The sequence below is a fragment of the Petaurus breviceps genome, unplaced genomic scaffold (assembly GCF_028583685.1).
Source record: "Petaurus breviceps papuanus isolate PSGF00001 unplaced genomic scaffold, PetGlider_PUasm1.0 118, whole genome shotgun sequence".
NCBI lineage: Eukaryota > Metazoa > Chordata > Mammalia > Diprotodontia > Petauridae > Petaurus > Petaurus breviceps.
In genome coordinates, this window is record NW_027185616.1 from 26,877,086 (window position 1) to 26,889,281 (window position 12,196).

Below are 12,196 nucleotides of genomic sequence, written 5' to 3' on the forward strand. Positions count from 1 at the left end.
ATCCCCAGGGGCAGCTAGGTGGTGTAGTAGATAGAGTGCCAGCCCCAAAGTCAAGAGGACTGGAATTCATATTCGGCCTCGGACACTTAATAGCTGTGTGACCCTGGACAAGTCACTTAACCCTGATTGCCTCCCCCACTCCAAAAAAAACACCAAAACAAAGGCTCATCGTCATTACTGAACTGTAATCATTGAAGCAGCAACCACCATTTAAACCCCTTAGGCAAAAAAAAAAATCATTTTTCAACATATTTTGACATAAACTGTACTCAAATCCAGATATTATTAATTTAACAAGTTATGAAAAATGAACAATTTTTATAATTTTATTCATTACCAGTGACAAGGGAAGAAGTGATCAATAGAATGTTTACGCATTACTTGCATTTATTGAAAACAATGACATAATAGTTTTGATTGTTAATGGGAAAACAACTAAAATATAGCTTAAAAATTTTATCTTAGAGCTTCTGTATTATCTGTATGGATTTCTCATATCATAAAAGTAGTAAGGAAGACCATTTTGTGTTCCCTTAACACTGAGAAAACCTACAACTGATATCTCCCTATATGAACCCATGATACAAAAAAATATACATTTAAAACATCCTAAAACATATAAAAGCCATAATTTAATTTTTTGAATAATCACAATAACCTCCTCCCTCAAAAAGATCCAAAGTCAACACATAATATATGTAAAGATCAAATGTGTTAAATAAACTGATTTAAAAATTCCCACTTTAGATAACAAACATAAACAGGGACTGTGTAAGAACATTAGAGATGCATAAACATCAATATATTTAGTGTGTAACAAAAAATTTCAGAGCACAGTATATTAAAATGGAAAGTTCATAGTAATAGCAAAAAATATATATAGTTTACTTTAGACATTATCCATCATTTAGTATGACAGGATTATGGAGAACTAACTGTGAAACAGTGGAGTTTAACTACATATTCAATAATCATTCATAAGCTTCATTTATGTGTAACTGTTCCTCAAAGTTTAAATTATTTTTATATGGAAACTTAGGGATTAAAGAATGCTTAAAGAACTTCCAATTCTAGAAGGAAAAATATTTAATTGAGAAAGTTGAAAAAGTGGAAAATGAATATTAAAAATACTGGTATAATGAAAACCCTCACTTAAACAGTACTAGACAATACAGTTTAGATTCTGTTCAGATACATTTAGTTTTTCTCTGACAGAACTGCTTTGGGTACTTACTGGAGAGAGTGGGGTATGTGTGTGTTTGTGCACGGGTGGGCGTGCACATGTGCACATACGTGCGTGCGTGTGTGTGATGTATATTAAACCATTCCTCTCACATTCATACTTTTTGTCTGTACCTCCTCTATAGAATGATTCATGTAAACAATTGCAAGCTCTGTTTCAAAGGATATCCCACAAAGAGTTTGAGTTCTTTGAGCTATCCACACACTACAGACTGATTGATACATAGATGATGCATCTTCTTGGCCCACATTAAGTCCACTGATGACGTCTAACTCAGGATGGACTGGGCAGCTTCTTTGATTGTAGATGCAGCTTTCTCCAATTCTTTTTCAGTTTGTTCTACTGTCACCACAATTCTGATACTGTGAGAAAGAGGATTTTTGGGGATGTTTTGTTATTGTTTTTCAAAATTAAGTGCTGCCACTGACACAGCTAGTTCCTCTCAAGCGGGCTGAGAATTGAATCACTTGCTCTACTTCCAGAGCCTGACCTCCCACTTTACATGGAAATTCTTTTTAGTTAGGTCTCTTTCTGATTCTATTCAATGTGACAGAACTCTAAGATAGATGTTCTCAACTTGTGCTGAAAAGTAAACTGGAGGAAATGTTCTTGAGAGCATCATTATTTAAAGTAGTATCTTATTTATCTTTGCTCAAATTAGGAATCTGCTCAATTAAAAAAATGTCAAAACAGTTTGCTTAATCCTTGCTCCTCTGTATTCTTTTTACTGCTATTTTATCATACACACCTATTCAGTTTACTTCCAGCGTGTTAAGTTCTCCCCAACCCAGAGTTAACTTCTAGTAGGTGAACATTCTTATAAAGTTTGCTTTGGTCTTACAAATTAAAATACCAGCTTGAGATTAAAAAAAAATACGGTACTGCAACATTAGCAAAAAAATTTCTTCTTTCATGAAGTAATCTTTTGGAAACATTTCAAAACATATTATATGGTCTTTATCCACATGCAGGCTATAAAACAGGTTAAGGGAAAAGTAGAGGGAAATTTTAATTTCTACTCACCTAGGGGGAGGAAGGCTTTTCTCTTCTTTTTCCAAGTAGTATGCCTGAGTTAATGCAATATTTCTGTTCATGCACTAAAGAAAGAAAGAATAGATTTACAACCTGAACTTCACACACTGTGTTAATTAAAACAGTAAGATGCAGTGAAACTTAACACTTCGATAGCAGTCTTAATTTATTTTCCCAATTACAGATGCTGGGAAAAAAAAAAAAGCTAAATGCCAGTATATAGACCATGGGGGAACAAAATGGAGAGAGACTAGTGTTGGAAAAGCAAGAAGACAAACATGGCTTAAGGATAACATTTCATCACTTTTAGATGATGCCCCACCTTTAACGGTAATCCTAAGTATAGGCCCCCTCTAATATCATCCTGCAGCTGAAGAACTACAAAAAGCCATGCCCTCAATAGCCAGGGCAGATGGACGTCATGACTGGCTTAGAGTGCAAATCTGAGATGAATATGAAATGCTTCCTCAGTCGTCCCCACATAATCTCCAGGAACAGGTAAGCCCAGCTTTTAAAGCACTCTGGTCCCCTCCAGCCTCGCAGATCTTCTTTTATCTTATTCTACTTCATGCGCTCCACAATCCAGCGGCACTGGCTACTTGGCTGTTCCTCACCCAGGACCACAAGACACTCCATCTCCTGACTCGACGCATGCCGTTTCCTCTTCCCACTGCTTCAACAGCTCTTTTCCATTCCTCTTTATTCTAGAGCTTTCCCTAGGATTACTTCCATTCACACACATCCTGTGCATGTGCAGTCGTGCGTGTAACTGTTAGATTGTAACTACTACAGAGCAAGGACGATTTCTGCCGTTCTTTGTGTCCCCAGCTTTTCGCATGTTATTTTTGGTTGTTGTTCAGTTGTGTTTGACCCTTTGTGACCCCATCTGAGGATATCTCGGCAAAGACACTGGAGGGGTTTTTGCCATTTCCTTCTTCAGTTCATTCTGCAGAGGAGGAAACTGAGGCAAACAATGTCAAGTGGCTTGCACAGGGTCACACAGCTAGTAAGTGTCTGCGGCCAGATCTGAACTCAGGTCTTTCTGACAGCTCTGGTGCTCTCTCTATACACTGTGCTACCTAGCTGCCCACATTAGTAGACAAATTAACAAATTCTTGTTGATGACTTGAATCCACAAAGGGTCTTTATGTTAGGGGGACAGTAAAATCAGTGCAATGGGCTATTTCAGACTTTTTATATTTTCTATATTTGTTATTGAGTGCTAGAGGGGCAGCGAGGCGGCGCAGTGAATAGAGCACCTGGAGACAGGAGGCCCTTCGTTCAAATCCGACCTCAGACACTTAACACAAAAAACTAGCCATGTGACCTTGGGCAAATCACTTAACTCCAATTGCCCTACCTTCCTCCCCTCCAGAAAGCAAAAGAAAAAAGAATGTTATTGAGTGCTAGAGAGTATTTTGAATTTTAAGTATTTTCTGTAGTAGAGGAAATAAAAACAACTGTTTTATACCCGACAGTCATATTGTATGTACACTGAGTAATTTTTCTAGAAGGGAACCTGTAATATTTTAGTAAGACCCTAAATATAAGCCACACTTAAATTTTGTTTCACAGATCTCACTGCAGTTATTTCAGAGGGGACAAAATAAAAGTGACAGACACCCGATTCATGCCTCCACCTTTTGCGGACAGATTTCCTCAGGATCAATCTAGATCCAGGTGAAGTCTGAGCTGGCATCCCTTGTGGGAAGATGTAAGTGGCTGCTACCTTTCCTAACCTAAGGGCCAGCCTTAGGTTGTATTCTCAGGAGGGATTGACAAGACCAGAGGGGAGAGAGAAATGACTTATAGTTTATTCTAAGAAGGAGGTGCATAGAGGTGGCCTTGGAAGGAAGATTCAGGCATGAATTCCTCATGCCTGGGGAAGGTGAACCAATGAAGGGGGGCTGAACCAGCCATGTCAGCTGCTGCTCATCAAGCCAGCCATCTAGTGAGAGATGTCCCTGTGTGCCAGCAACTGGGCTATGGCCTTCAGCACCTCCTAATCTCCCATGGGCAGGGAGTGGCCTCTGAATGAAGAGGCCCCAAGGCAGTTCCTGATTGTCCCATGAGACAAGAGGCACTTGGAACTCACACTGTCCCTTCCAGGAAGGTTTCCTTCTCATCCCTTCACCAGTGATATTTTGGCATGGTATATAGATATATATACCAGGGGCACACACCCCTCCTTGAGCTCCTTCCTTCCATCCTACCCCCAACTTGCAGGATGACTGATTATGCAGGCAGCTCTCACTTTATATAAGCGGATTCTTCTATAGACATCTATGTAAAGCGATCTTTACCTAAAGCAAATTTGCCTGCCAATATGGGTAAAGGAGCGAGGGAGGCAGGAAGGGAGCCACATGCCCATGGAGGGAAGGGATCAGTAAATGGTTCAAGGACATTTAGGGGCTGAGGACAGAGAAGCAAGAGCAGGGAGAGACACATATAGGGCTGGGACCAGCCACACAGAGGCCTGAACGGAACGAAGAGGAAGAAGATACATACACATAGAGGCTAGACACAGACAGAAGAGAACTGGTGATACGAAGGGGTCCGGGAGAGATGAGGTACCTAAGTGCAGACAGATGGATGAAGGGAAGACAGACACTTGGGGGCACGGGATGGGCAGGTGAGTGGAGCTGGACAAAGGTCTTCTCTCTTGGCACCAGAGGTCTCAAATCAAGTGCCTGATCAAACTGCTGCAGTAGCAGTGGTGGTCTCTCTGGGCATCTGTTCTGCTGTCCCTTGAAGTTTGTTTTTTTGTTTTTGGCAAGAGGGAATGGGGGTGGGGTGAAAGGCCACAGAGCACCAAGCTAAGGGGCAGGATCAGAGAGAGAGAAAACACAATACAGTATAGTAAAGTTAACAGAGATGGTTTTTTTTTTTTTCTGGAATGAGTATTTCTTTCGGAATTCTTTATGTAAAGTTGAGTTTGTATAATAGAATTTACATAAAGTGAGAATTGTCAGTAATCCCAAATGACAGTTATCTCAGCTCAGAGGTATCTGGTGAGTCCATACCCCTAAAACTATTACAAATGAGCCCCCACTGATGATAATCAGCCAAAAGGCACAATCAGTTTAAAGCAAAGACATATAACTAAAATGGACCTTAAGAAACAGAAATGAAATACCTTCCTCATAAATCTGAGGCACACTCTCCCACAACTACATTTCTTCATCAGTAAAATATATTATATATTATATATATACACACACACACACACACACACACACACATATACCACTTCATAGGGTTTTTGTGGGAAAGTGCTTTATAAACACATTATAAAAATACTATATACGTGTATTAAATGTGATTGTTATCATATTTCTAGTTATAAATTAAAGTGAACGCTATGACATGACCCAGCATACTTACAATGACAATAAAATCCTTAAAAAAAAGAGGGAACATTACAGACCAAAATAAAGGCTAAAGAAGTACAGGGACAGATACTGAAAACCCAAGGAAAAAATCTTAAAGTTAGAGATTCAGTTTAGACCTTTAGTTTAGAGACTCAGAAGAACTAAGGTGTTGCTGGCCCCGGAGTCAGGAGGACCTCGGTTCAGATCCGGACTCAGACACTTCACACACACACACACACACACACACACACACACACACACACACACACAACTAGTCATGTAACCTTGGTCAAGTTACTTAACCCCAACTGCCTTCCAAAAGGAAAAAAAAAAGAACTAAGGTGCTATTCACAGCCCCTCAAAGGGAAAAGACACCTCTCAAGCACAGGAAAAGGGAGGCATAGCTAGTGAACTCTACATCTGATATGAGTGGCATTAAGGCAGTAAAAAAGTTAATTCCACCAGGGGCTACATGGTGAAAAGCACATCTTTGAGCAATGCGGTCCCTATGACTTGTCAGATTCCGTGTACGTGGTACTGTGTTCAGTTCTGGGCAGCACAGGGCAGGAAAGGAGTGTATAAACCAGACTATGTACAGAGGGGAATAACTAGAATGGTAAAGGACCTAGCGTTCATATTAGGAAGGATACAGGGATTCTTAGTCCAGAAAAGTCTTAGGGAGAATATGAAAGCTGTAAATTATCTGTAGGGTTGTCACATGTCACATGTTATAAGAATAAGGTTTGATTCTAGAGAAAAGAACTAGGGGCAATGAATGTAAGTAGTAAACTAAGAGGCAAATTTAGGCAAAAAAACAAAAACCCCAAGAGAATTTCCTAACACACTGAAATGCCCTAAAATGGAAAGAAGGGCTGCCTTCTGGAGGAGTAGCTTCTTCCTGACTAGAGGTTTTAAAGCCACATCTGGATAACACATGCTGACAGCTGGCATTCTTATTTCAAAATGGATTTAAGCTCCCTCCTCCAGTTCAGGGGATTCTGTAAAGCTAACTTGCCTTAGGAATATCCCCACTGTACTTATATTTTTCCCAAGTAAACATTCTTTTATTAATTAAATTATAATTGCTGATAAAATTATTTCCAGATGATGAATCTAAAGGAAATAGAACAAATAGATTCCTTTTGCATGTAGCATTCATGTAGGATGAAAATATTTTTATTTTTCCCTCCTCTAATGACAGAATTGTAATTATGGACATTGTAATTACAACTTACAATGTGCTGACACATGAAACAAAATGATGACTAAACATTATCAGAGTAATGCTATAGTTGGATAACTCAGCAATTCCAATTATGCAAGCTTATATTATAACATTACATTAAATGTAATTTATATAGTATGTAGCAAAATTTACAGAATTTGGTTTTATGAATAAAAGCTAAATAAATTTCTGTATTACTCTGAAAACTACTTGAAAATTCTCCCATAGGAGAATAAAAGTTTTCTCAAAAGCCAAGATGTTACTGCGATTGACAATTTCAGTTGCCTGCTAAATTACTTAAAATGTCATATGGTAAAGTTGGAACAATGAAAAGTAATTTCCCTTCCAATTAAGCACAGAGAATTCTGATTTAAAAAATTAGCTGAGTCATTCAAAAGCTTCAAAAGGCTCCCTCTTTTCATACAGAGTGACTAAAGAAACTTACTTGATCTACTATTCTCTGAAGTAACTTGATATCATTCTCTCGAGATCCTGTGCTCTCTTCTAGTTGTAGGTGAAATGCTGGTGAAAATGACTCACCTACTACTCTTAATCCATGAGTGCTAAAAAAGAGAAAAACATATGTAAATATATATATATATATGCATATGCACATAATATATATATTTTGAAACCAACATGTGAATATGGGGAATATAATGAAAAAAATTTAAATATACAAAAAGTTCCTTATCTCACGAAAACAAAATTTAACAAAAGCATGTGATTTGAATATTTTGGTAATGATATATAATTAACTTATGTACACAGAAAGGTAAAAGTGTATGCTGCCAGGTATACAAGACAAAATTCAGATTATGGTACATAATTTGTAAGATTATTTTCCTTAGTCAGTCAACAAGCACTTACTATGTGTAAGGCACTGTGTTAAATGCCAAACCAAAGGGGTGGCTAGGTGGCGCAGTGAATAGAGCACCGGCCCTGGAGTCAGGAGGACCTGAGTTCAAATCCAGTCTCAGACACTTGACACTTAGCTATCTGTGTGACCTTGGGCAAGTCACTTAATCCTGATTGCCTTGCCTTCACCCCCTCCAAAAAAAAGTGCTTTACTAGAATTATCTCATTTTATATTGCTAATTCTGAGAGGCCATGTACTGTTACTCCCCAGTTTTACAGAGGAGGAGACAGACAGACAGACATAGCTAATAAGTGTCTGAAACCAAATTTTAACTCAGATTTTGAATCCTGGCCCAATGCTTTATCCATTAGAATATCTACCTCTGGAGTTAAATAACTGCCTAGAATAACCTAACTAATGAAATTCTGTTAACTACTATTCTAAATATAACCCCCCCCCCCCCATCATTTGCACACTAAATTACTTGCTTTCTGGACATTTTCAGATCTCCTGCTCTGAATCTTGGACTCTACTCTTGGGACAACTTGGATCTTTCACAGGTAGGTGAATTTTGCCTTTTCTTGTCAGAAAACTGGGATCTTATACCACTTTACAACCATCTCCATGTTATGCCCCTCTAGTTCCAGTCATGCCCCTACCCACCATGTAGAGTTTTCTTTAATTAAAATTTAATTCTTTAAAGGCAAAGGCTGATTGACAAGCTTATATTTGTATCCCCAGTACATAGTGTAATGCCTGTCATGTAGTAAGCACTTAATTAAATGCTCTGTCTAATTAGCTGTGCTACTAGCTTAAGCAAATAATACGAAGAAAGCATTGTGGAAAGAGCCCCCATTAGGAGTCAGAAGACACCCTTCTCCTCTTGGAGCTGGTTTTAACAGTGTTAGACGCAGAAGATACATGCACAACCGATGTCACAGGATGAGTGGGAAACATTTTATAAAATCTAAAAGCTCATATAAATGTAAGTTACAGGATTATTTTATGGTTGGTATTCTATTAGGACTCAAAAGAAGGCACAGGTAGACTACGGGTGGATGTGCATTACTACCAAGGCACTAAAGGAAAAAGACTCGAGTGAAAAGCAACACAAATGTCAAGTTTAGAGATGTTAAAAAGAGAAAAAGAAAGTTTAAGAACCTGAAATTGGGGTCTGGGCTTGTTAAAGAGAAGAAATTAGGAAGAGGCTACTTTAATTATAGATTACTAGTCGTGACAAGATTGCTTCCCTATTTCTACTGCCAATTCCTCCCCACCCCCCTACCTTTTTAAATAAAGAAGAGGTCAGGAGAGGATTCTGGGATGATGGTGGGGCAGGTTAGAAAACTCTAAGCTCTCAAGATTTTTCCCCACAAAAGAGTTAAAATAGCACCTTACAGGGAACAAAGAGTGGATATAGATAAGTAAGAACAGGGGCAAGCGGGGTCTTCCTAGGACAATTTGAGAAGATCAGAAGAAAAATCCCAGGAGGAGGTTTGGTCCCTGTGAAGAGGAAACACCTCCAGGCTAGGTTCCATTTAACAGCAAGCAGCAAACTTCTTAAACAACAAGTGACAAGTCCTGGGGTTAGTTGGTTTGGGAGGCTGCCTCAGTTGCAGCCAATGAACTTTTACCCACAGGACAGTGAGGGGAGTTGGGCGTTTGAGCCCAGGAAGATCGAGGGAACCTCTGCTGACCAGGAATGCCAGACCCAGCTGTGCTGCAGAGAGTGGCAGGGGCGAGAAGAAACCAGCACACATCTGGTGAGGGCAGAAAGCCCGTGTGTGGGCACTTACAGTTTGGCTTTGGTTTCAGGCTAGAGGGAAGAACTGAATATCTGGGGCAAGAGGCACCGTTTCCCATACACCAGGGCTAGAAGTGACTACACATAATGAAGCTATCACCGCAAAAAATGCACAGGCAAAGGAGAAAGAATCCAACCTCAGAAACCTATTCTGGGAATACAGATGACCAGGGTACATATTCAGAGGAGGACACTGAAGTAAAGAAACACCCAAAGAGTAACGTCAAGTGCTCACCTACCCAAAAAGAATTTACAGAAGATCTTAAAAAAGACTTTAAAAATCAAACGACAGAGATGGAGGAAAAATTAAAAAAGAAAATAAGAAAAATCCAAGAAAATGCAAAAGGAATATGAAAGCAAAGTCTATTAACTAGAAAAGGAGATCTCAAAGACTCTCACAGAAGAAAATGACACTTTGAAAATCAGAATTGGGCAAAGTGAAGTCAGTGAAATTATAAGAGATCAAGAAATGATTAAACAAAATATGAATAATGAAAAAATAGAAGAAAAAGTGAAACATAAGAAAAAAACAGATTTGGAAAATAGATCAAGAAGAGAAAATATCAAAATAATTGGACTAACTGAAAGTTATGATTTATAAAAAGAATCTTGATACAATAATACAAGAAATAATTAAAGAAAACTGTCCTGAAGCATTAGAACAAGGGGGAAGAACAGAAATAGAAAAAATCCATCGATCACCACTTAAAAGAGATCCTATGAGAAAAATTCATAGGAATATTATAGTCACATTCTGAAACCCATAACTCATGGAAAAAATACCATGGTGACACAATTAGAATTACACAAGATTTACTAGCAGAAATATTAAAGGACTACAGGTCTTGGAACACAACAAATTGAATTGCAAAAGACCTGGGGCTTCAGTCAAAAAGATCATACCCTGCAAAGTTAAGTATTCTCTTGATTGAAAAAAAAAATGGACATCTGATAATTTATGGGCAAGAGGTAGTGAAAATAGTTCTTAGGGGAACTTTTATATTTCTGAAGGCTTACATGAATGAAATAGAGACAAAGGAGATCAACGAATTGGTAATACAACTGAAAAAGCTAGAAAAAGAACAAATTAAAAATCCCCAATTAAATACTAAATTGGAAATACTGAAAACCAAAGGAAAGATTAATAAAACTGAAATTAAGAAAACTATAGAACTAATAAATAAAAATAAGGGCTGGCTTTACGAAAAAGCCAATACAACTGATAAATCTTTAGTCAATTTGATTAAAAGAAGAAAACCAAATTACCAGTATAAAAAATAAAAAGGGTGAACTTGCCTCCAATGAAGAGGAAATTAAAACAATAATTAGGAACTATTTTGCTAAATTATATGCCCACAAATTTGACAATCTTAATGAAATGGATGAATATTTACAAAAATATAAATTGCCTATAATAACAGAAGAGGAAGTAAAATACTTAAATAATCCCATATCAGAAAAAAAAAATTGAAGAAGCCATCAATGAATTCCCTAGGAAAAAATCTCTAGGGTCAGATGGATTTATAAGTGAATTCTATCAAAAATTTAAACAACAATTAATTTCAATACTTCATAGACTATCTAGGAAAACTGGATAAGAGGGAGTTCTACAAAATTCTTTTTATAAATGTTACTGATACCTAAATTGGGAAGGGTCAAAACATAGAAAGAAAATTATAGACCAATTTCCCTCAAGAGTATAGATGCAGGGGCGGCCAGGTAGCACAGCGAGTAAGAGCACTGGCCCCAGTGTCAGGAAGACCTGGGGATTGAATCCAGGCTCCGACACTTAGCACCCACCCAGAAATACCTGGCCGTGTAACCTTGAGCAAGTTACTTAACCCCAACTGCTTAGGGGAGGCCAGGTGGCTCAGCAAGTAAGAGTACCGGCCCCAGTGTGGATGACCTGGGGATCAAATCCGGGCTCAGATACTTAGCACCACACCCAGAAATAACTGACCGTGTAACCTTGAGCAAGTTACTTAACCCCAATTGCTTAAAAAAAAAAAAGAATATAGATGCAAAAATTTTAAATAAAATCTCAGCAAAAGATTACAGCAATGTATTATGTGAATAACACACTTTGATCAGGTAGGACTTATTCCAGAAATGCAAGGCTGGTTCAATATTAGGAAATCTATCAGTATGACTGATCATGTCAACAACAAAACTAGTAGAAACCACATGATTATACATTAAAAGCTTTTGACAAAATTTGCCATTTCCTTCTCCAGTTCACTTTACATATGACGAAACAGAGGAAAACAGGTTAAGTAACTTGCCCTGGGTCATACAGCTAGTAAGTGTCTGAGGCCATATTAAAATTCAAGTCTTTCTGACTTCCAGTCTGGTGCTTATTCCATTATGAAACCTAGATGCCCTTGCAAACTTTAAGTACTAAAAAAATGCTAATAGTATTATTAATCTAAACATATTAAAATGGAGACAAAAAGATAGAGATGAAAATACTTACTAAGTACAGCAAAAAATGCATAAGAAATTTTACAAGCTTGTTTTACTATAACAACTTCCTTTTGTTATTTTACAATAGTTGTATTTCTTCATTCCCACACACCTTAACCTTCCCAATTTAAAAGGAAAAAAATAAAACCCAAAACAAATGATAATCAACCAAAACAAAGCAGCATTGCCTAGTAGAAAG

The 12,196-nt window shown here is 37.9% G+C and overlaps 1 protein-coding gene and 1 long non-coding RNA gene across 3 annotated transcripts in view; one reads left to right on the forward strand and one right to left on the reverse strand.

The window, feature by feature from the left end:
- Nucleotides 1-12,196, forward strand: part of LOC138160753 (uncharacterized) — a 38,307-nt gene that overhangs the window by 23,413 nt on the left and 2,698 nt on the right. Inside the window, exons 2-3 of the long non-coding RNA XR_011168206.1 lie at nt 2,646-2,773; nt 8,236-8,290. This is a non-coding gene — a long non-coding RNA (uncharacterized lncRNA). The remainder of the gene's footprint in view (nt 1-2,645; nt 2,774-8,235; nt 8,291-12,196) is intronic.
- Nucleotides 166-12,196, reverse strand: part of SPTLC1 (serine palmitoyltransferase long chain base subunit 1) — an 87,823-nt gene continuing 75,792 nt past the window's right edge. For both annotated transcript variants that reach the window (XM_069087477.1, XM_069087483.1), the window contains exons 13-15: nt 7,317-7,434; nt 2,267-2,340; nt 166-1,605 (exon numbers count right to left, since the gene is read on the reverse strand). In XM_069087477.1, coding sequence (XP_068943578.1) covers nt 1,512-1,605; nt 2,267-2,340; nt 7,317-7,434 — 286 coding nt within the window. In that variant the 3' untranslated portion in view covers nt 166-1,511. The remainder of the gene's footprint in view (nt 1,606-2,266; nt 2,341-7,316; nt 7,435-12,196) is intronic.